Below are 25,678 nucleotides of genomic sequence, written 5' to 3' on the forward strand. Positions count from 1 at the left end.
AAAAAGGAAATGTGTTTTAAAAAGTCTGAATTATTTGTTTAAAATGAATTCTACGGCAATCAACTAAATATGTCATGAAATGTCACAATAGCAATATACAAAAATTCATCTGAATACCTTCCCAAATACAAAAAAAAACACAATTTATTACCTGCTTCCAGCCAAACCCTGCAAAGTAAATATAAACATGTAAATATAAAGTCTGGATAATACAGTTAAATATGCTCAGTGCAAATAAAATTTGATCTGTATACAGTAATTATAGCATAAAAATGGTATTATCCTAGCTGGATTGTATGTCCCTTTTGTCATTGTCCTTTTTCATATCCTTCTTTTGAGATTTTTTGAATCAAGTCATAATGTTGAAAAGAAAAAAAATGTAGAGAATGATAACAATGGTGCCACAGACCATTTCATGAGGAGTGTGCTATTAATTAAAGAGCCGAATTTTTAGCTAATGTCCTATCTACATGGAACATTGCTGGCTACTTAGATGCTTTTAGATAACTAGCCCTGCATGTGGACTTGTAAATCTACATGCTTACTGGGGATTAAACTTAAAACCATTTCAAATAGAAGGCTTGCATGCTGAAAATAAATCCTAAAGGAGGCACCACGGTGCTTTAAAAGGGTCTCTTTATCCTGTCAGCAGTGATTGACAGCTACAGAGGAACATACTGAGTATTGATTTATAGACAAGGGGAAGAGACTAGACGGCTAAATGAAAATAGCAATCTTGCTGTGCCTTTATGACACTTGTTTCCTCGAAACCAGTTAAGAACCCTGTAAGTTTGTAACCAACATTAATAACAATATCAGTGAATTATATGAACACAATCTATACTGAAAAGGAAAGTCTAAGAAAAATATTAAAAAGATATATATCAGTTATTTTAGGGATACTTTAATACATATAATAACATTTGCAATGATACTTTTACTATAAACATAATAAGAAATTATTAGCAGTCACTTGTACACAGGCCTTTTTTTGTGAACTTGATACATGGGTTTTAGAATACTTTGGTGCATGAGCTAACTTATTCCATAATATTGTGCCTGGTTGTACCCAGAACAATGTGTAACCAGGTATTTTGCACACTGTTATAATAGCAATATTAAATTTGTTTCTGTACAAGGTACTGAGAAGGTGAGCTCAGATAAGAGAGGAGGGGACCTCCAACTTTTCACCCAGTGCAATGCGGGCAGGGCCGTGATGCGGTGGGGGCGGGGCCATGACATGGCGGAGGCAGGGCAGTGACATCGGGGGTGGGGCTATGACACAGCGACCGGCGATTGGCTGGTCCCCGAGTCAATCATAGGAAATGCTGCCTGGTTTTCGAATTTGGAAAACAGGGCAGGCAGGTTTGACCTGTGCAGCCTTTCAAAAATGGTGCTGTCTGGGTCAAAACCAAGCAGGTGACAACCCTAGAGGTTTTACAAACATGGTTGCCACTAGGTTTGAATTATGAGTCCAATGTGACATGTTATACAAGATAAACAAGAGGTTATAATATCTCCATGATATGAATCTGGAACCTATTTAGGGTCAGAAAGTCTATAAAAATATTGACTCCTGATTGAAGGTGGAAGTTACTTTAATGAGGCTATGTTTTATGTTATAGTATATGCCAGTTTTGCAAACCATTTATGTTATAATATATACCAGTTTAGCACTCCATTTTAAAATATATATTTTCCAACTTTGTCTAAAAATATTTTTTTTCTCAGTGGTGCTTGACAATTTCATCTGTAATACTCATCAAATGCATTTTACAGAAAGTGAGAACTTTTTTACAGGAAGTATGGCACTTGGGATTGCTATTACAACATAGAGGGGATTTTTTAATCCACACCAGGTACATGTAGTATGAGAGGCCTGTAAAAACAATAACAACTATTTAGTGCTTTTTAAACTGAGTTTAGAAAAGGTCAAGCAAAATACTCACCACTTGCCTTGGGATGTTGACATTGTACTTCAAAGTAAAATTCTGTTTAGAAAGGGCAATTCTAAAGAAAAAAAAGAAGGATCCAGAGAACATCAATATCTAGAACCATTAATGTTCCTTTGCTTTGTCTCTACAAATGTGCCCAACCTGCTTGTCATACGAAATTGTGAAACTTTTGTATTTGAATAATAACTATAGATTAGAACACTTTACATTAAATAAGTAAAGTGTGGACAATTATTTGATTACTGTAATTTAACAAGACTTCTAAAAAATATATTTTATTAAAGGTCAGCCATGGGTTGAAATGATTTTTGCAGCAGGCTTAATACAAAATATATGTACAAAGTACAGAGAAAACAATAAACACACATTATATTATAACACAATAAAGTGACCTTTTTACCAAATCCCTTTTGGATTTAGCAGGGAACTTATTTATAATGATAATCAACAAACAAGTAACAATGTAACAGATTGTTTGGTTTTCTTACATACCGGAGATGCTTTATTTTAGATTGTGTACCAAATTATTAAGCAGTTTATGCATATCTCACATAACACAACAAATACTTGGCATCTGGTATCAAGGCCTTACGCTAACTGTTCATCTATAGATCAGCTAAACAGTTTGGAGCTTGATCAAACAAGTAGATTGAAAACACACAAAGAGGCAGTTATTTAATAAAAACTATTTTGATCCCATTACTGCATGTGACATTTCATGTAAAACTAAAGTGACTCCTATAGTGAGACACAAACAATAATTTAATTGACATTCTGTTGGAGCCAAAATATAATTGTGGACTGTGCCACTAAGCTAAGAAACTAATATTATTAAAATATACAACTCTATGCATTACTTCAAACACAGCTTTAATCTTACCCTTTTTCAGAACAGAACTGATAAAACTTCTTGCATGTGGCCTGCAACAACCTCAAGCCCCCCAAGTATCTGAAAGTTAAATAAGAAAACAAACTTTTAATTAAAAATATGGAAAAATTAAGGATTCACAGTACAGGTATGGAACCTGTTATCCAAAATACTCAGGACCTAGGATTTTTATATAATGGATCTTTCCGTAATTTGAATCTTCATACCTTAAAGGGATGCTGTCATGGGAAAAATAGTTTTTTTTAAAACGCATCAGTTAATAGTGCTGCTCCAGCAGAATTTCTGCACTGAAATCCCTTTCTTAAAAGAGCAAACATATATTTTTATATATAATTTTGAAATCTGACATGGTGCTAGACATATTGTCAGTTTCCCAGCTTCCCCAGTCATGTGATTTGTGCTCTGATAAACTCTTTACTGCTGTTCTGCAAGTTGGAGTGATATCACCCCCCCCCCCCAGCAGCCTAACAACAGAACAATGTAAAGGTAACCAGATAACCGCTCTCTAACAAAAAAACAAAAAAAAAAAAACAGCTCCCTGGTAGATATAAGAACAGCACTCAATAGTACAGTTACATTGAGTATGAGAAACAACAGCCTGCCAGAAAGAAGTTCCACCCTAAAGTGCTGGTTCTTTCTAAAAGCACATGGACAAAATGAACGGAGATGGCTGCCTACACACCAATATTACAACTAAAAAAAATACACTTGCTGGTTCAGGAATGAAATTTTATATGGTCGAGTGAATTATTTGAAGTATATACAGTATATCCAATAGGATTGTTTTGCTTCCAATTAGAATTAATTACAGGGTCGGACTGGGCCCTCGTCTCTTGTGGGCCCCACCAGCCCAGATACCTCCCCCCCCAGTCTGACCCTGATTAATTATATCTTAGTGTAAAAGGTACTGTTTTATTATTACAGAGAAAAAGGGAATCATTTTTAAATATTTGGATTATTTAAATAAATAGTCTATGGCAGACAGCATTGCATAATTTAGAGCTTTCTGGATAACATATTTTTGGATAACAGATCCCATACCTATACTATTTATTTGTGAATATTACCCACTATGTTGTAATATGGCTATGATGGGAGATGAGCCACCTGATATCTGCTCTACTACCCTCCACCCTTCAATTAAACGGCATATACAGGCTCACTGCAACTACATTACTTGCATCACTGGTTGTGGTTCTTCATACTTTCGGCAAACTATAGTACAGGTATCTTAGAAATAATTATTACAATAAAATAATTATAATTATTAAAAAGGTTGTTCACCTGTAAATTAATGTTTACGCTTACATGTGAAGGAACAGTCAACCCATTAAAAAATATAACTAGCAAAAACACAATAGATAAATACAATGATGTTACAGCTCACCCTTCCTTTCTGCTTATGTAGTATAAATCCAGTAAACTACCAAATTCAGTTGGATCATTTAATGCATGTGGAACCAGTACCTGTTTTAATGTAAAAAATGAAAAAGGAGTTTTCATACAAAACATGAAACTAAAGCAGGGAGCAATTATACTGTAAGTAAAAATGTTCTTGATGTTCTCATAGTTGAAAGAAATGTGGCTCATTTAATTTCTAACTGGAAAACGTTCAGGCATAAAGAGGCAGGTTCACTGTGAATTGGGGTGGAGGGGGGTTTGCGCCTCGTGAAGCCTATACCATGTTCGCATTAGTAACAGCAGGTTCTGGAATTAGGGTATATTTAATTAACATATTTGACTAACTTCTGCAGTCAAACCAGAATAGGAAGATAATGAAACTTCAAAGGATGGTTTAATTTTTTAACAACTGAAGGCACAATTCACTTACATGGAACTAATGTGGATTAAAGAATAGTGAAAAGAAGGTTTTAACAGATGCTCTAATTAGATTAAGTCTAAATCCCAAATCATCAAATAAATACCTGAATAGTCGTTGATTAACAAGAGAAAGAAGCTGCATGTAAATTCATGCACACTTACAGTCTCAGAATATCAAGTAATGGTCAACAGCATGCATGGCTTACAAATAAGGATTATAACATTATCCACAATTTGTTCACTTTTTTAGGTTTTTAAGAGGTTTATTTCAGTAGAACATTTTATGCTAAATGCACAAACTAGAACTTTTACAATTACTGTTGAAATTATATATATATTTAAAAAAAGGTTGATAAAGGTCCTAATGAGTATGCTGGTCCTACCTGCAAAACGACACATAAAAAAGATTTTTAGTGAAGCAGTATTCAGTTGTATGAAATTAAATCAAATGTGAAAAACTGGTTGTGCAAAAATGTGGGTACCCTTGAAATTATGCTAATTTGAATGCATGCTCAATACTGATTACTGGCAACACCAAATTGGTTGGATTAGCTTTGTTAAGCATTGAACAGGTGTGTCCAATAATGAGAAAATGTATTTAAGGTGGCCAATTGCAAGTTGTGCTTCTGTTTGACTCTCCTCTGAAGAGTGACAGCATGGGATCCTCAAAGCAACGCTCAAAAGATCTGAAAACAAAGACTGTTAAATATCATGGTGTAACACAACTTTGGGCTAAACAGACCAATGGGGTTAATCACCATCTAGTAAACCAGAGCATGGGTTACACTTGACTCTAACACAGACGGTAGGGTCTTCACAAATTGGAAAAAGTCATGGTGCGGTATAGTAAAACTACAACTCCCACAGGCAACGGTGCATAAACCAATGAAGAAATGGGTGCCAGGATCCACAGGGTTTTGTACTTACAAGCCACAGAGGCACCATCAAATAATCATGACTACAACATGTCTATCAAAGATGGCACAGGGGAACTTTCTGAGGCGATAGCGTAACACCTGGATAGATACACCCTCAGGATCACAGCACAGTGACCTGGAACCTCACACAGAGGATCAGGGAACTCGCTAGCCCTAATTCCCTATTAGGTTGTGTACCTACACTACAGGCCAGTTTTGCCTGAGGGGAGAGCTACCTCCTTGTTATCCCTCCTAGTTGGAGCCAGGCTGCTCTTGCTACTAAACCTACCTATCTGACTCTCCTAGAGAGTACTATAACTGGTAGTATTCTCTAGCTGGTCTCATTCACAAGGTCCCTGTCCCCGACTTTACTATCTAGATGTACTGGTCCCACTAGGGCAATGTGGCTTTACTGGGCCTTGTTGTACCCAGGCTTCCTGGAAACATCCAGATGGGTCAGCAACCAGAAGCCAAAGATCCACCCCCTTCTCACTCTCTATCCAAAATTGTGACAGGATGTTGCCACAACATATTGGCCAATAGCATAACTATGCAAATTACAACTAGCTACATATACATCTGCCCAGCAACTAGGGAAATCAGGAAGTGTACAGATTTAAAGCCATAGGAGCACATTAACCCTATGGGTCCCTACAATGGTTTAGGGGAAGGCTACAAAAAGGTATCTCAGAGGTTTAAACTGTCAGTTTCAACTGTAAGGAATGTAATCAGGAAATGGAAGGCCACAGGCACAGTTGCTGTAAAACCTAGGTCTGGCAGGCCTGGCGGCATATGCGGAGGATTGTGAGAATGCTTACAGACAACCCAAAGATCACCTCCAAAGACTGTAAGAACATCTTGCTGCAGATGGTGTATCTGTACATTGTTCTACAATTCAGCTCAATTTGCATAAAGAACATCCGTATGGCAGGGTGATGAGAAAGAAGCCCTTTCTGCACTCACGTCACAAACAGAGTCGCTTGTGTATGCCAAAGCTCATCTAGACCACAGTCATTTTGGAACAAAGTGTAAAAAAAATTTAGTTATTTCCATTCCAAGAAAAACACCTGCTACCTACTGTCAAATTTGGTGGCAGTTCCATCATGCTTTGGGGCTGTATATATATATTCTTTTTAGCGTCACTAATGGTCGGGTATAATCCGTTATCACTGTCTCACGCGTAATATGGCATATATTTGTTGTTCACGGGCAGGAAGAGTCACGCATATTTAACTATTACGGCAACAATTACGTCACGAAAAGGGGTTAACCTTTGCACTATCAAGCTGTACACGTCACTTCATGGTTTGGCGTTTTTTTTGGCTATTTAAACTTGTATGTTTGTACACAGTATTTTTTACTCCTGAAGACGGCTCGAGCTACAGAGCCGAAACGTTGAAAATAAATTTTGACACTTTGTCTTTATATTAAGCCCTGGTTGGTGCGGTTTTTTCTTCTAACTAATATTATTATTGTTTTGAACCAGCACACAGGCATGTGATTTTTTCACCGTGTGCACCAGCCACACACTGCCTTATATATATATTTACCATGTCAGCTTGTAACATACAAACATACTCATTTATCAACATTGGGCAAAATTGCCCATGGGCTGTTACCTATAGCAACCAATCAGATTGCTGCATTCATTGTTTTGCTTGCTGCTGGCTTTATAAAGCTAATCACTGATCGGTTGCTATAGGTAACAGCCCATGGGCAATTTTGCCCAATGTTGATAAATGAGCCCCACTGACTCACATTCTAGCCATAGATTTCAATGTCCATCAGTTACTGGCGATACTATAGGAGCTTACTCTGCCTCAGCAGCCATAGATCTATAAGACCAGCAATCACAGGTGTAGGTAGATCTCTGTATGGTGACTTGCTGTAGAACTTTCCTATGCTCATTTTCACCTGCAAAATGCTGTGCTATGCTCCTCGCTGGGGCAAGCTAAGGGGGAGAGAGGCCCATCAAGCTTACGGTATCATTTATCCCTGTAGTGCGTAAAGTGACCATAGAGAATTATAACCCATATTGGGGAGTCTGTAATAAAATACACTAAGTTTGCCCAGGAGCAGTAACCCATAGCAACCAATCAGCAGGAAGAATTTACTGGTCAAGCAAACATCGTATTGGTTGCTATTAGTTACTTCCAGGGCATATTTAGTGCCTTGTAACACATATGGGAGTTTATGTTTTTTCACCAAAACACTAGGATTTGAGTGGAAGAGAATAAAGAAAGGAGAGAAGGAAAGCATTTTCTGTGTGCATTCAGTCATTGGCTGGTTGCATACTAAATGAAGATTTATTTTAGCTGTGTTTGACAGTGTTGCCCCTTAGTAAGCACACAAATAAAAAACAGAAACCTGTAGACATTCGTTCAGTTACTGTACCTGTACTAAAATTCTGGGCCAAAGCAGATGAACACGCTTTAAAAATATGAATATAATATATATAAGAAAACGCATAAATCATTTTACCATATGAGCTGTATTGCAATAAGCTATGATCAATAGGGCAGCATTCAAAAAGTATAAAAAGAAGCATATGTCAGGAAGAAGAGTCATTAGCACTGATTAGAATTCTATAAAGGTATCAAAAGCGCCTCCTCACACTCTGAGGCAGAATTCCGATTAAGCCTTAAGCTTTGAACCAAGCTAAAAGCAATCTTTAAATGAGGACATCACTACCACAAGGACATACTCTTGACAAAGAAACAATGCACAGTTAACGTCTAATTCCAAATGTCCCTGGGAGACCATCATTTGCTTTAGAGATTTTATTATGCAGAAGGATTCATCTTGCTTTGATAAAATACAGATTTACATATTTGTCACTTATTTAGTGCTTGTTACAGTAAAAGAAAAGTCTAGTAAAGCATATTCGCTTTCTGAGTGTTTGATACAAGCTGCATCACCAAACAACAAAGAGCTTCTCATTTCCTGTGAAGAATGAATGCACTTTTATCTCATTTAGAAGCAGATTAAGCGTGGTAAAAAAAAAGGCTTACATTTATATACACACCAACACAAAAGGCATCATTATTAATTACCAGGTTTTTGCTCTCAGATATGGTGACTTCGGCCCAAAAGTTAGCAATTGACATCGAAATTGTCTTTCCAAAGTAGCCATCAGATGGATTCCCCATTACTCCAATTCTGTTAAAATACAATGCAGAAGCAAGAGGTATAAAACACTAAGGGGGTTACTTTTCAAAGGTCTAATAAAGTTTTTTTTATACCTTTAATGAACTCAACTTGAATGGTTTCTTTTTTAAGAGAAAATTTAATTTTGCTGAAACATCATGCAGGCTATTAACATCTTCAAATGGTTCAAGGGACCTCTGCCATTGACTCCTACATGATCTCGAAAGGTTTAAGATGGTGTATTTTCAGATTCAAGCTATTACCAGGGTCAAATTTTTTCCAAAAAACTCGAAAAATTATTGTTTTTTTAACCCGTAAATGTGAGTTTTGACCAAAAAAAATAACCTTGAAAACTCAAATTTTCATGGAAAACACAACTCAAACCATAATAAGTAGCCCCCTAAAGTTAGCTTCCAATGTTGAAAATATAATTGAATACAGTGCTGCTCCTCTAAACAATTTCCAACGATTCACTGAAACCTTCATTTTACCTGCAATAACACCTCAGGTTAATGTGCAAAGTTAGCAACTTTTATACTCAACAGGACCAAAGATAGGAAATTTATCAACTAATTCCCAATTCAAGTTAAATTAAAGCACTCATACCCTTGCTGGACATATCCATAATATCAATATGATTGGTGTGAAAGGCTTCCCTCTGACATTTTTTAAAAAAAAGAAACTATCTGCTGTATTTATACTGAATAGGTTTATAGAAGCTTCATAAAATGGAACCTTCCTACATCCCCTGGATTTCTGGAAACAATTGAAAACATTACTGGGTAAAATACAGCACCCATGTTTAGATGTTGGCCCTAGTGCATTGGAAGTCACGTACTTACTAATTTTCCTTGCAGTTGTTTTTGAGTGATTTATAATAATCAGTACAGGGAACCCCTGACCTTAGTTTAATGGGAAAACATCAATTTATCCCTCACCATCCCCTATATGATATCGAAGATGTGGAGGGGATTTTAAAAGGTATTAATATTGTATTTTAGAACTGCAACATACTCAATGATGGGCAGAGTCAAATGAGTCTGCGAACTGATCAAGTTCTGATCAAGGTCAAGTTTAAGACAGCCTCTTAAGGACTGTTTCAGACATTACATATTGCAGAATATCTTCAGCACATTAACAAGCCTAAAAATAAAAGATAATGCAAGAAAAATCCTGGATTTCACAAACTTGCAAAATTTTACATATTTGTGATTGTTTTCTGGAGTGCACTTTAAAGCTCTTAGGTCTTACTGGTTATTAATTTTTACATTTATATTATACATAGTGTACATAAAATAAATAAATAAATGTCACATTGGATAATGGTCAGGTTGATGAACTCCAAAAAATAATAGAATACATAGCAATTACCAGGTGAATGCTGGTAACTGGCCCTGGGGCAAACCAGAGACATTGCGGTGACAACCCTGTGCTATAATATTGTAGAGTACATTTTAGATCTGGATTAACAACTAGAAAATAATTGATAGAGAGGAAAGTTAACATCAGGGGTGTCTCAGCCCTAGCTGCCACCATGAGGCAGTCACCCCCATGCTTAACTTTTCAGCATTGGAACCGGGCAGTTGCAATCATGCTCCCTACACTAGAAGAGACAAAACTTCAATTAATTTAAATCACATACTGTACCTTGCATATGCTCGACAAGTGATTGCTTTAACGTTAGGTTCATTTTTTAATGAAGAATAGTGAGCTAGCCACTTGGTGTAGTCCGACAGCCCCTAGTAAAAAAAAAAGTAAATGTTTCATATAATTCAACAAATGCAAAGCATCGCAATAGCTAAGTCAGACACTCAGCAAGTGTATCTGTATAATGTCAGCATGACAATGTAATTATTTCACTTTGTGAGGTCACACTGGTCTTACAGACAACACTTTAAGGTAGGTAAGGGAAGACTTCCCAGCCTGGTGAATTTTACAGAACAGAAGTGGTGGGAAGTGGAAGGTTAAAGGAGAAGGTAAGACTAAAATTATGTAAGCTTTATATTTAAATACACCAGTAAACCCTCAAAGTAATGCTGCTCTGAGTCCTCTGTCAAAAGAAACACAGCATTTCTTTACTTCTATTGTATATACATGGGCTTCTGTATCAGACTTCCTGTTTTCAACTTAAAACCTCCAGGGCTAGGGCTTGAGCATGCTCAGTTTGCTCCTCCTCCCCTCCCCTGTAATCTGAGCCCAGAGTTATGAGTGAGCAGGAAGAGACTCAGGCAGGAAGTGATGTCACACCAAGCTAATATATCAGCTGCTATCCTAAACAAACAGAGAGAGAGAGAGCTTCTAGAGCTGTTTACTTGGGTATGATAAAGCATTCTGCAGAATAAATATAGTGTTATAGCTTGCACTATTGTGGCTAAACTATTGGCAATAAACTGCTTCTCTAGCTTTCCTTCTCCTTTAAGGCACCAGGTGTGCCTTACAAAGTGGCACCCTTCAAAAGATTTAACTTTTCTTTAGACTACCTTACATAAACACATAATTTGCTTCTCCTCTGCCTGACAGTATATGTATAAACACAGCATACAGCACAGTTTTAAAGAGATACTGAGGAAGGTGCTTACCACTTGCCCTATCAGCTGAAAGCCAGTAGGTAGTTTCATTCCATACACTGGAACCTTAGCAGTGTTTATAAGCCATTCCTTAAGATAAAATAAATTACATTTTTATGTTCCAATACATCTTGGAAATAATATGAAAAAATTAAGCAGCTGTAAAGAGCTTATTGACCTTGTTTGTTTCTTATACTACAGTCAGAACTTTGCTTTCATTCTTAACTTGTAGTAGTGTGACCAAAACTAGCTATTAATTCTTTGATAATGGCAACTTCACAGGTGCTATTTAGAGCCTGTATTAATAAATATTTTTACCTTTCTGTGTTCTGCAGTAGACAACACACGCCAGGGGCTTGGGGCAGGTGCTTTATTAAAAATAAATGCTAATAAAGGTCAAGCAAATCACAGAATGATACTGTAATAGCCTTCGTTGTAAGAGTGAGTTATATGTAAGTCGGATGTTTGTAACTCAAGGACTGCCTGTGTATTAGGGATGCAACGAATCCAGGAATCGGTTCGGGATTCGGCCACGATTTTGGCTTATTTCAGCAGGATTCGGCCGAATCCTTGTGCCTGGCCGAACCGAAGCCTAATTTGCATATGTAAATTAGGGGCGGGTAGGGAAATAACGTGACTTTTTGCCACAAAAGAAGATTTTTTTCCCCCACTTTTTTCTTTCCTTTCCCTAATTTGCATATGCAAATCAGGATTCAGATTCGGTTCAGTATTCGGTAGAATCTTTCACCAGGGATTCGGCCGAATCCCAAATAGTGGATTCTGTGCATCCCTACTGTATATGGATACTTTTTGCCCCAACCATCAACTGTAGATATTGTAATAAAAACTATGCATATATATTCTAGGCTTAGGTTTGTGCCACCAGACTTTTCTTACTTAGTTTAAAACAATCCGATTTACGCTAATTAATTGTCAGCTTAGGGATCCTGGAGCCTCTTGAGCATGTTACTGAGAGTAAGAGACATTAAAAAAGTACTGGCTTTATCTTACAGGAAGGATTTATGTTCTAGAACTAGAATTTTCAGAAAAAAACAATGACCTAGATTTGGGAATTAACATTAAGGGCAATGGCACAATACTGGAATCAAAATTGTGTGCCCTTTCCCTATAAGAGCTTTGTCTCTAATGGGAAATTACACTCCCTGCAATTATGCTAAACACTACTATGTGATCCGTTATCCATAAATGTTATCCAGAAAGCTCTTTTTTAAGAAATTATTTTCTTTTTCTCTGTAATAATAAAACAGTAGCTTGTACTTGATCCCAACTAAGATATAAGTAATCCTTATTGGAAGCAAAATCAGCCTATTGGGTTTATTTCATGTTTATATGACTTTTTAGTAGACTCAAGGTAAGAAGATCCAAATTAGAGAAAGACCCATTATCCGGAAAACCCCAGGTCCCACGCATTCTCAATAACAGGTCCCATACCTGTAATAGCATTACACAAGCAGAATTTCAAGGCAAATTTTTTCTAATTACTTACCATATACTTTCCTAAAACTCTGTCTTCTGTAGCTGGGAACTGAGTTAAAAATGTTTCCAGTGTATGTAGGCTCTCTCGTTGAAAGCAATAAAAGACAACACTTGCCATTCTAGAGGAAGTTTCTCCAAACTGAGGTTTTTCAAAAAAACGTTTAATCCTGTTACAAAAAAGTAATATGTCAGAATAAAACACACATTCACACAAAGTATTTGTTCCAATTTCTGCTGTTGGACTACAGTCATATGAAAAAGTTTGGGAACCCCTCTTAATTCTTTGGAGTTTTGTTTATAATTGGCTGAGCTTTCAAAATAGCAACTTCCTGTTAATATATGCCTTATGGAAACATTATTTCAGCAGTGACATAAAGTTTATTGGATTAAAATATGCATCATAACAAAATTAGACAGGTGCATAAGTTTGGGAACCCCAACAAAGATATTACATCAATACTAAGTTGAGCCTCCTTTTGCAAATGTAACAGCCTCTAAACGCCTTCTATAGCCTTTGATGAGTGCCTGGATTTTGGATGGAGGTATCTTTGACCATTCGTCCATACAAAATCTCTCCAGTTCAGTTAAATTTGATGGCTGCTGACAGCCTGCTTCAAATCATCCCATAGATTTTCAATGACATTTAAGTCAGGGGACTGTGGCGGCCATTTGAGAATATTGTACTCCTTCCTCTGCATAAATGCCTTTGTAGATTTCGAAGTGTGTTTAGGGTCATTGTCTTGTTGGAATATCCAACTCCTGCGTAACTTCAACTTTGTGACTGATGCTTGAATATTATTCCGAATAATTTGTTGATATTGGGTTAAATTTATCCGACCCTCGACTTTAACAAGGGCCCCAGTCCCTGAACTAGCCACATAGCATGATGGAACCTCCACCAAATTTGACATTAGGTAGCAGGCGTTTTTCTTGGAATGCAGTTTTCTTCTTCCTCCATGCAAATCTCTTTTTGTTATATGTTAATTGAGCTTTTGCATTCAACAAGCCACTCTGTTTGTGAAGAGAGTGCAGAAAGGGCTTCTTTCTCATAACCCTGCCATACAGATGTTCTTTGTGCAAATTGCATTGAATTGTAGAACAATGTACAGATACAACATCTGCAGCAAGATGTTCTTGCAGGTCTCCGAAGGTGATCTTTGGGTTGTCTGTAACCATTCTCACAGTCCTCCGCATATGTCGATCCTCTATTTTTCTTGGCCTGCCAGACCTGGGTTTTACAGCAACTGTGCCTGTTGCCTTCCATTTCCTGATTACATTCCTTACAGTTGAAACTAACAGATTAAACCTCAGACAGCTTTTTGTAGCCTTCCCCTAAACCATGATACTGAACAATCTTTGAGGATCCCATGGTGTCACTCTTCAGAGGAGAGTCAAACAGAAGCACAACTTGCAATTGGCCACCTTAAATACCTTTTCTCATGATTGGACTCACCTGCCTATGAAGTTCAAGGCATAATGAGCTAATCCAACCAATTTGGTGTTGCCAGTAATCAGTATTGAGCAGTTACATGCATTCAAATTAGCAAAACTACAAGGGTGCCCAAATACTGCTTCACTAAAAATCATTGTTCAGAAAACACCCCAGTACTCAGATGTTCCTGGGAAATGAAAGACATACCACTGTTCTCTTTTTTGTTGAAAGTGGAGTAAATTATTATACAGGCAGAGAGGGGTTCCCAAACTTTTTCATATGATGTTCTGGAGGCTTTTGGCAGGCAAACACCCTGAAATTCTTCTATGGCAACGATCGTCTATATTCAATATATGAATTATAATGAAGAGCCCTGAATGCACCATTATAGACATATACACACACAGACATATATACACATACACACCAATATGACATAATGGGGTCTTGTAAAACCACAAGCTCAAACACCGTGTTTTTTTCCCCTTAATTCCCCATTTTTGACAAGAATTCCAGCATTGTTGCAGTTGCAATGCTTCTGATGCAATTGCGCTCCAACTTTGCTGTAAATTGGACACTATTGCAGTGAAAAGTTTTTCAAATCCGGTCAACATCATTTAAAGAGTTCTGCATGAGAGTGACGAGTGTCCCTGATTCTTTAGACGCAAGTATGCTACACCAATTGATGCAGGGTGCTGAGGGAACCCTAGAGCTACCATCTGATCTGAAGGTGCTCAGTAGTTCCAGGGTTCCTCTGAGTCAACAGGTGCAACTACACATTTGTCAAAACAAGAGGCAGGAATGACTGAGCACCACCGAATGTAATATATATGGAAGAGCACATTTTGACACGCGCATTTAATGAATGGGATTTTACAAGTAACTGATAGTGGGGAAATTTGCAAACACGCAACTGCCATTTCAGTCGTATATGACCCCAAATATATGTTATGGTTTCCAGCCACAATGTATATCCATGTCAATGTATATATGTCTATAAGATTGGCATTATAACTTACAGCTGGTGAGATACAATAAGAAAAGTACACTGGACCTAGTTGACTTGGCACCAAGCTGCCCTCCTTGCGCCTTCCTCCACCAGTTGCCTCTGTCTTCATTTACAGGTGAATATTGGTTATGCTACTTTGTATTGTATGTTGCATGGCAAAAGATAATTACTGTTTGTCAAAGTGCTCTCTTCCCACACACGGGCACACTTGGGTAGAGTAGGTACTGTACAAAGGCAGCAAAAATTCCCTGGATTATGGGGTGACAGAGGTTTCAGCAGCAGTGAGACTTTTAAGGCCACAGGGGAGGGAAGAAAACATTGGTGCTCTAATTTATTAGACCCCCTACCTCACTGTGCCCAAGGCATTTGCCTTATCTGCCTTCCCCAAATTCTGTGCCTGACAAGTACTGCGGTCTTGTACATTTCTTACCTAAGTGTATCTGGACAAACTTCAACTATTCCTCTTGAAGATGTACTCTCACTTTCTTCCAACTCATAATAAATTGCAAGCTCGCCACCCTAGAAAGAAAAGTTTTATTATCTGCTGCATTAAGAATAGCAATGTTTCAAAAGTTATATTTATTTCTGTAAGTTTAGAGTGTTTATGTACCTTTTCTAAATAAATCCATCTGTGTGTGCTCATGTCAAAATGGGGAGTATATTTTCCCTTTAACTTGCATAAATTTTCAATACTATTATTTTGATTTAGACTGTTCTGATCAGTGTTTGACCATGTCATCCTCAGGGCAAAATATTTTAGAAGAACACTGGGGATTATTTTTCAAAAATTGAGTTTGTACTTTTTCTCAAATATGCCTGGTTTTAAGGTAAATAAGAACCTAGCAAACCGTTACCTGCTGAAATACCAAACTGGTAACCAGCTGAACAAAAAGCAAAATAACTGAAAAATAAAAAACAATTGCAAATTGTTTGAAAATATTAAAGTATACATCATACTAAAAGTTCATTTAAAGGTGAACTACCCTTTAAGCACCTTGGCCTTACAAATAAAGAAATCATCCAGTAACACATTACCTTTAATTGAAAGAATTTAATCACTTGGGCCATGTCGAAATTCTGATCAGCACACAACATGTCCGCAGCAATCTACAAAGATACACAATTAATGATACCGTGCATTGCTGAAACCAATCACTACATGATTATTTTCGGCTACAAAAAATAATGCTCTCTAACTGTCTGAATACCCATTGTTTTATTGTGCAATGGTAAAATTAAAATGGCCACAGAACTATATAAAATGTATGTAAGTAACAGCAAAATATTGGGATTTAGTGAAGTTATAGCAAATTTTGTTCCAGATTTTTTCACACTTGTAAATTACACATAAAACTGGAAATGAAATAGTTTTATAAAATGTCACAGATGTGTATGCTTTATGAATTCTGAATAATACATTTGGATGCTGAAGGAGATTTAGGTGTGTTATGGCATTTGCTTCAGAGCTTTGTGATATGGCGATATAAAGAAGTAAATAGGAATGATGGGGAGAAAGCTATAAGGGACTGATTAAGGTGAAATATGTATGGAGAGAACACTAAACAAGTCTGTTGCACTTGCTCTTCAAACTCATTTTTATTTGACAATCACACGTTCGTTCAGCCATGATGTGTTTGCAGGTAAAATTCAAATCACAGAAAGCACTCGTGATACTTCTATTTTTCATTTTTATTTCAAAAGAATACACACACATCACACAGTGATGGAACAAATAAATACATCTACAAGGCAGAGAAATATAAGTTATGAAAATCTGCTTACCTATTCTTCACTTTTTAACATTAAACAGACATTTGAGATGTGCTCCCTCAACAGAGTACAAGCCTAGAATCCTGATAAGCTACAGTGGCAACAGAAGGTTTCTGGTACAATATTTAACAGCCGATAAAAGAACCTTAACTGAGGTTTTCTCTTGTTATATTGTGCACTTGTGCTATATATCTATATATCTATATCTATATATATATACACGTATATATAATGATTTGCAAAGTACCTGCACTTGTACGCTGTTCAATGGTGGGTGCTTCGTCAAAGTGTAGTATACAAAGTTCAAATAGGACCAGCTATGTTTACTTATCACATGGCTGTCCCATGGCAGTTTTTTTTATATAAACTATAGTTTTGTTTCTGAAGCAAACACATCAGTGCAGGGCAACAGTACATTATATTGTCATTCCTTTAAAACACTTTAATTTTTTGTTGTTACTGTTCCTTTAAAGGGCATGTCAACCATCCCCACAAAAAATCAGAGCAGCCTCTTTTAAATATTTAGATATCTGCCACTGATTCCCATAAAAATTGTAGCTGTTTGATCCTATGTTTTTCTCCTAACCACCTCTCCTGAGCTCAGCTTAACCATTAAAGAGCTCAACCCCAGCAAAACTTTTTATCAAAGTATGTTGTGCCTGCGTAACCTGCATTCTGCATTGCATGGACTTTTCAACATACATGTCCTGTTTGCAGATGATGTGTCAGAGGGAAAATGGCTGCCGGGTGAATCCTGCTATTTGTTTTTGGAAAATGTGATGGTGCTGGCAAATGGAAGGGGTATATGCAGTACAAATGATTTTGGTTGGATGGGGAATATATGCCCAGTTTATATACATGGTAGGAAAATGTAGGCTTTACATGTCCTTTAATGAATGTATGTTCTAGCATCTATTTGCTGAGAAACAATTCTTTGTTAGCCAAATGAAAGAAGTACAGACTGGGCACACAGATGAGTGCAAGTGTATCATAGCTAAATTAACTTAATGAAATTAATGGTATCATATCAGAATTAACCAAGTTAAATTAATTGGGCAGGGCTCATGTTCCCAACTGAATGCTGTGTTGTGCACTTTGCTCCAGACCTAAAGGGGGCATTAAGTATCAGTGTCGAACTGGCCCACCAAGCTAGCAGAAAAACTCCCAGTGGGCACAGGTGTCAGTGGGTCCTCCTGCTCCTATGCATTTGGTCTATTGTTTGGTCATTACCAAACAATAAACAAGAAACTCGAATAGTATCTTATTTAAGAAAAAACTCGAACATCTAAAACTCAAACAAATATTGTCAACCCAAAAACTTGAATCAAATTAAAATTGACTAAACTTGAACTGAATTTTTTCTCCAAACAAAACTTTAATGTCAGGAAGGCTATTAACATCATCAAATAGGTCACTGTACCTCTGCCATTGACTTCTACATCAACTTGGGAGGTTTTAGGTGGTGTACTATCAAATTCGAGTTGTTCCAAGGTATGATAAATCTCGACATCGAGTTTGGATTATTCCCAACTTGAATTTGTGAGTTTTGACCAAAAATCCAACTCGAAAATTTTAATTTGAAATTACAATTCGAACCTTAATAAATCTGCCCCTTGGTGCATGGTTCTGTATATGCCAAGAATTTGTGTCCCTTATAACACCATTATCTGTAAAGACCTTACTTAAAGTGGACCTGTCACCTACACATAAAAAACTGCATAATGAAAGTCCTTTCCAAATTAAATATTGAACCCCAAATTTTTTTTTCATTAAAACATCCATACCTGTTATAAAGGTGTTTAAAAATCTAAACTGTCAATCAAATATTGCCTGCCCCGCCTCTATGCCCGTGGCATAGAGGAGGGGCAGTCAATTACTTTCACTTTCCATTCAGCACTTCCTAGATGTCACTGCTCTCCTCACATTCCCCCTTCCCTCCTCAGGCTCTATAACTGTGTACAGCACTGCACATGGACATTAGGTCCCTCATTCTGGTTCATACACGAGATTTTGGGGTGACACACAATTTCCCTTAATAACCGTGTCCACAAAATGGCAACTGCCTGCTTGCTGTGCTTGTATAATTCCAAAACAGAAGGAAACAAAATTTAAATAACAAATACAGTGTATGTAAAGTTTATTTTGCTCAACTAACATGATAGAAAAGAATTTGAAATTATTTCTTAGGGTGACAGGTCCCCTTTAAATGGGCCCTTTCATCTCTACTTTGGAAAAATGACAAAGTAATATTTTACAAAGAAATAAGCAATTACTGCTGAAAGGATGCATTGCAGAATACTGACCAACATGATGTCATCATTCAATTTCTTGCTGGAAATGGCAAGCTCGAGATCTGCAACTGCCCCAAGTCTAGTCTCATAAGTAGTAGTACCATCATTAATGATATTTTCTACAGGGAAGTCATTGGCTGTTGCCCATCGTTCATAGTGCTTATACCTGTAAAAACCCAAATTACATTTCATATTAAAGTGACATACATCCATTGATAACCTATACCTTGATAGACAGCTTCAAAATCATCCAATATTTAGTCGGAGTTTGCTAAATCAAATACAGCTATAATGAATTTGTTATCCACAAGTTAATACCCCTTAACAAGTAATTACACCTTGTTGCAGAGTCAGCTGCTTTGGTAATCTCAGTAAGGAAGTGCCGTATCGGTGCATGCGCAGTAACTCTTGTGTGTGGGGGAGAAGGAAGGGGGGGCTATGGAGGGTAGGGGGGTTTTTATTAGAAAGGGGGTTTACTTCTCCTTTAATGAAACTCAGGGATTCTGCTCAGCAGGGACAAAGCTAAGAAATGTATCAATTTAGAACAGTTTACAGAGTCAGTGACTCCCTCCCAGAGCTGCTTTACAAAGACATAAAAAGGTAAAAAAACAAAACTTTACACTTCAATATAAGAAAAACAGTCACAAATAGAAAATAAAAAGTAATTGGAAAAGTCTTTATTTCTGGTGAACTATTTGAAAACAACTGAACTGAAAAGAAAAAAGTGTTTGAAGATGAACAACCCCTTTAAAATGTTTTTTAAACATGAAAAATTGGATTGCTTTGCCATCAACATGGATGTATGCTAACTTAATTAAGATCAAGTACTCTGTACTTTCATTTCAAGTACTTTTATTACAGGGAAAATGTAGATATTGCTTATAAAGCATTTGAAGCTTCTAGAACAATAGCAAAGTTTATTATATTTGTGTATTAATTTTATGAGATAATGGAAAGCAGCTGTTCAAACATGAATCTGCAAACTGCAAATTAAGAAAATCACTGCTATAGCTCCATCTGTAAAAAATGATATTAAAAGGAAAGTTAAGTTCAGATTATCTAAAATAGATTAACCTGCAAACAAAGGAATTTTAGGCTGATTATCAGTGCAAAAACAATTCTAGAAATACTACCATGTCATATTTAATTTCATTGTTTGTATTGCTTACTTGTCTGCATTTGTCACCAGGTACACTTCGCTGAAAAGTTGCCTCCTAAATAAAAGATAAGGAAAAATTAAAAAATGCCAAATAAAATAAAATGCTGGCCAATGGCCTCTCACATCCCAAACCGTATGCTTGCTAGGGCATATGCCTGCTAGGCCATAAATAATCCAGAGCATAGGGTGCAATCTACAACAGGGAAACAACGGCTGACTTGCTGATGACAAATGCTTAGTGCATAGAAAAGTCTATCTGTACACATTAAATTCATCATCTTAGCTAAAAATTTACAATTTTGCAATATTCAACTGGAACCGGCGCTCCTATGGCTTTACAACAGTTTATTTAAAGTGTAGTTTTTAAAAAGCAATCACATAATTTTTACAAAACTGAGTAACATTTGGATATTGCATTTGTAATACAATGCCCAAAGGGATCAGTTCACTAATCCGATGATCTTTCCCACAAGATAATATCACTTCATGCTCTGTCATTTCATAAGCTTGATTCAACAAAGCTAATACCGTTCACAACTTGTTAGCCGATTAAGCAGCTCTGAAAATCTTGTTTGCAGTGTTTAATTTCCAAACAGAATGAATTGAAAAGCCATAACTAGAAGGCTTGAGGTAGTGCCCTATTTGTTTCTTCCATGTACATTTCAAATTGACTGTGTATCTGACATGTTCTACATCAGATCCATGTAATTTATGCTAATCCTCTGGCCAAACCACTTAGCCACTCCCTGCATAATTTATACCCAATGCTACACTCTCCATGGGTACCATATGTGTCTTCCCATCTGCTCTTACAGTACACTTTAAAGTCACTGGAATCTATTGGAAAAATTACTCCAAATCACTGACTTCTTTTCCATCTTGCTGCAATAAATTCTTATTAGAGTAAACTGAAGGAAATCTACTTGGAAACCTACTGCACAAAAAAAGGAATTTCTATATTGCTAAAGGTATTTTTGAATAGGAAAACTGGAGATACAAACAAAAGTGGCCTATTTGCCAGCATCTTTTGGTTCATAAAACAACATTGTATGTCAAAGTTCTAAGTGTAAAACACATTCTGTTTCTACTATTATGCAGAGTAAACTGGATTTGTCCACATTCGTGTATACATTGTGCCTGTTTAAGGCGGTGGGCAAACATTCATGGTGCAATCTGTAATCGTGAAATCGTGAAATAGATTAAACAGCAAATTTGGAGTTAGCAAAGGTAAAGTTCTGGGTTGACGTCTAAACTAATAAGCTCCAGCTGTGTCTCAATTATAATCCAAAGCATCCTCTAATAGCTGAAGGCTTTCTACTCAAAAATTCTCTAACTTTATCTCTGCCTTCGGTGGGATTCTAGGAGTTTTAATTTATCAGCCTTGGAATACACAAAGGTTGGAAAAACTGCACCCAATTTTTATTCATACTTATGTTATGTAATGTAAATCTAAGCCATCTTCAATATACATTAATTATATATTTTGGCTGGATTCACTCCAAGGGGCAAATTTACTAAAGGGCGAAGTGGCTAACGCTGGCGAAAATACGCCAGCATGACGTCATTTTGGCACTTCGCCGATTTAATAACGGGTCCTGACGTAATTATGCTAGCGAAGGAGATAGATTCTAGCGCAACTTCACACTCTAACGCCTGGTGTATTTTCGCTCTGGTGAAAGAGCGTTACTACGCAAGTTTTTGTTTTTACTGAACGTTACCTCTATCGCCAGACTTGCCTTCGCCACCTCAGACCAGTCGAAGTGCAATAGAGAAGATAGGACTTGGTCCGAAAAAAGTTTGAGTTGTTTCTAAGTCCCATAACACTGGCGTATTTTCCTTTTTACAGGGTGATAGGCTGAAAAAGATTGCACATTTTTTTTTTTTTTGGGTACCCTCCTTCCCCCTATATTTCCTTACATATGGCACATAAACTCTACTGTGGGCTCATGTATAGGGCAATATAACAACTCTATTTTCTTTTATTAAGGTTCCCTGGGCTTGTGTAGTGTACTGTATTTGCTGCAACATGAACGTCCATTAGCGTAGCGCAACTTCACTATGCCTGCCATAGTAACGCTAGCACAACTTCGCAAGCGCTCGGTGCCGGAACTTAGCGTTGTCTGTGCGAAGTTGCGCCTGGCAAAGTGTGGTGAAGGCGCCAAAGCCGTCGCTGGTGAATTTTCACCCATTAGTGAATTTCCCCCCAAGGATGAAGTAAAAGATACAGCTCTGAGTGTTTGAGGCTGGTAGCGGGTTTCAGGAATGTATAACTTGCATGGGGGGTCCCTGGTGCGCAGCCCCAAAGGGTCCAAACTACCCAGTTTGACACTGTTGAATAAGTGGACACCATACATATTGTCTGAATCCAGTCAGCAGCTTATATAAGTCCATTAATGGCCAACAAACAGATAACAGAAATTGACATATATATACTGCTTTCAGTAGCAATTACATTTACAAATAATTTTAAAACCACTAGACATGTTTATTTAAAGTATATTGGAAAGTTGCTTACAATTATATTTTGTATATATATATTATAATTATATTATGATTCATAATTTTAAAAATCTCAAAGTAACACTGGCAATAAAATAACTATTCTTCAAAATATTCATATACATTAAGGGGCCCATTTACTATGGGTCGAAGTGGATTCTAAGTGAATTTTCTAATTCAAAAACTTCGAAGTAATTTTTGGGTACTTCGACCATCGAATAGGCCAAATTCGACTTCGATTAGAATTGGAAATACTTAGAATATTCGACCATTCGAAAATCGAAATACTGTCTCTTTAAAAAAACTTCGACTTCGACACTTCGCCACCTTAAACCTGCCGAATTGCTATGTTAGCCTGTGGGGACCTCCTAGAACCTATAGCCAACAGTTGGCTAAGTTTTTAGAAGTCAAATTTTTTTTTTTTTGAAAATCGTTCATCGATTAAATCGTTCGAATCGTTCGTTTCGAAAGATTTCTACGATCGATCGATTTTAATTCAATCGAAAACTGCTAAATTTAATTAAAAAAAACTTCGACTATCAAATTTTTTCAATTCGATGGTTGAATTTCTAAGTTTTAACACTTCGAAATTCGACCCATATTAAATCTGCCCCCTAAAGTTCCTTACGTCATGTTGATCATTTTTCGCTGATAGGTCTGCTTTTGTAAGTTATTGTTCATTGAAGTTCTCAACCTGTCAACGTTTCTACTGCTGCACAAATATGGCAGCCCTCTCATAGAGGATCCAATGTACTTGAATTACAAAGCACTAAAGAGGAAGTGGAGAGTAGCCACAAAATGCGTATAGCAGATGGCCTAAAGTCCTGTGTGTAGAGGACTTTTGATATTTGAAAATAAAGTGTGATTTTAATCAATTGATGAACTCTTTGGTGCTCTGTGAGTATATTGCATGGATTATGGTAAATTGTTCGTACACGTACACGTGCAGCAAAGAGGGACTATGCTAGCTGGTTAGTGCTCCCATAATGATTGTGTTTGGACTCTCATAGAGGAACATTTTGTATAGCCCCCAGTGTAACTTTTCTTTTCCTTTTAAATGCTATGTCATTGATTACTTACTACTACAAGCACATATCACATAAAATGTACTATTTAGGAGCACATTAAAATCTGTGGATTAAAAGGACCACAATTGGGTCCAGGATCCCAACACATTAGGAATAGAATATTGGGCTTCAGGTAAATAGCTAGAAGTTTAAAGTAATGTACTTACGTGTTTACAGCCTTCCACCAAAAATCCAAAATTTTCATACCACCAACACCAGGCAAAAGTGCTTTGGGTACATCTTCCAAGAAACTGTATAAACCACTCTGGTCATTCTACAAGGAAATAAATATAAAATATATATAATTATTTTTCACCAAACAAGCATTGTGCAGTCAGACCACTGATTTCATATGGTGTTTAACTGCTGCAGAAAGACATATCCCGTGTCACTTCCCACTGACTGAATTAAACTACAAAAATATCACTATAGCATATATATTTAATTCAATAAGTGACAACAGGTAGTAGCTGTGGTATTTTCAGTCACTTTTAAGCCAGCTAAAAAGCACTGGATGAAAAACATAAGACATAAGATAACTATAAGACATAAGATAACTATACATGGTGAGATCTTTTTTGACGTGGGCCAACAGATCAGATCATACTGTGGGGCTATGGAGACCTGTTGGGCGAGAAACGTATAAATGCACCACTGAGGTCCTCATCAGAGTCCTCAACCTGATACATATCTGTCCCCATATATGGCACAATAAGCTTTGATTGACCTGTGTATGTACAGCTTTAGTCTGAGAATTATATGCTATATGGAGGCAAATAAACAAGTGTAGTATACATCACACTACACTGCCATGAAGAGTGATGTTGGACTCAAACTAGTGAGGTTACATTGAGGGCTGTCCAGCCACCAGAATGTGAATAAAACTATACATTGTATTTGGGGAATTTACGGGAATCCATGTACAAGAGAATGACTGGTCTTTCTAACATGCAAGAAAGCAGCACAAATCATTTGTATGCTCATCAGTGTTAAGTCAGCAATTTTATTAGTGAAACTAGGATTATGTCTCAAAAGCAGGACAGCTTAGTAGATATTACATGTTTGTCAGACCCACTGTAGGATAAAATATGCTGGCCACAGTCTAACCCCTGTGAGAGCATTGATGCCGACTGCAGCTGAGAAATCCAATGTTGGCATAGCTATGAAACTGATTTAATTGAGTCCTCGGTATAGATTCAATAAGGCCCAAGCATCTAGAAGATTCTACCAGTTCATATTCTGCTGACCCCCATGGCAATTAAAGCAGAGAACAGCATCCAATGCAATAGGGAGCAAAAAAGGCTCCAAATGTTGAGCTGAAAAATAACTTTGGTACAAAAATAACCTCCTCATAAAACTTCTTATTTTATCTTTCATTTCACAGAACAACATTGCTCTTTTGAATTTATTTTGACTATTACATGTCTGCATTTAGTGCTGTTAAAACGGTTGCATGCATTTGGAGCTTGAATTAAATGTACTGCATCTGTGCAATGTGGTTAGAAGTAGCAACCACATAGTAAATAAACCCTCCAGGATACAAAAGTGTCTGCAACAAGCTGAGAACATGTCATTTTGCTTTCTGCAAAAAGAAAAAACATTCCTTATATGCAAAACGCTACAGGGGTGATGTGCTAAGCAGCATGGAGTGGAATTCA

At 37.0% G+C, this 25,678-nt stretch overlaps 1 protein-coding gene across 3 annotated transcripts in view; it reads right to left on the reverse strand.

The window, feature by feature from the left end:
- XB5896631.L (glucuronokinase 1 L homeolog) overlaps positions 1 to 25,678 on the reverse strand; it is a 45,799-nt gene that overhangs the window by 13,830 nt on the left and 6,291 nt on the right. For all 3 annotated transcript variants that reach the window (XR_001932259.2, XM_018225754.2, XM_018225753.2), the window contains exons 2-14: positions 24,188 to 24,294; positions 20,465 to 20,509; positions 19,308 to 19,461; positions 16,270 to 16,341; positions 15,665 to 15,753; positions 12,804 to 12,960; positions 11,309 to 11,386; positions 10,377 to 10,468; positions 8,636 to 8,741; positions 4,232 to 4,311; positions 2,836 to 2,904; positions 1,950 to 2,010; positions 152 to 168 (exon numbers count right to left, since the gene is read on the reverse strand). Coding sequence is in view for 2 of the 3 variants with exons in the window: in XM_018225753.2 (XP_018081242.1) it covers positions 152 to 168; positions 1,950 to 2,010; positions 2,836 to 2,904; positions 4,232 to 4,311; positions 8,636 to 8,741; positions 10,377 to 10,468; positions 11,309 to 11,386; positions 12,804 to 12,960; positions 15,665 to 15,753; positions 16,270 to 16,341; positions 19,308 to 19,461; positions 20,465 to 20,509; positions 24,188 to 24,294 (1,127 nt within the window). In the remaining variant the exon portion in view is untranslated. The remainder of the gene's footprint in view (positions 1 to 151; positions 169 to 1,949; positions 2,011 to 2,835; positions 2,905 to 4,231; positions 4,312 to 8,635; positions 8,742 to 10,376; positions 10,469 to 11,308; positions 11,387 to 12,803; positions 12,961 to 15,664; positions 15,754 to 16,269; positions 16,342 to 19,307; positions 19,462 to 20,464; positions 20,510 to 24,187; positions 24,295 to 25,678) is intronic.

This window comes from Xenopus laevis, chromosome 7L (assembly GCF_017654675.1).
Source record: "Xenopus laevis strain J_2021 chromosome 7L, Xenopus_laevis_v10.1, whole genome shotgun sequence".
NCBI lineage: Eukaryota > Metazoa > Chordata > Amphibia > Anura > Pipidae > Xenopus > Xenopus laevis.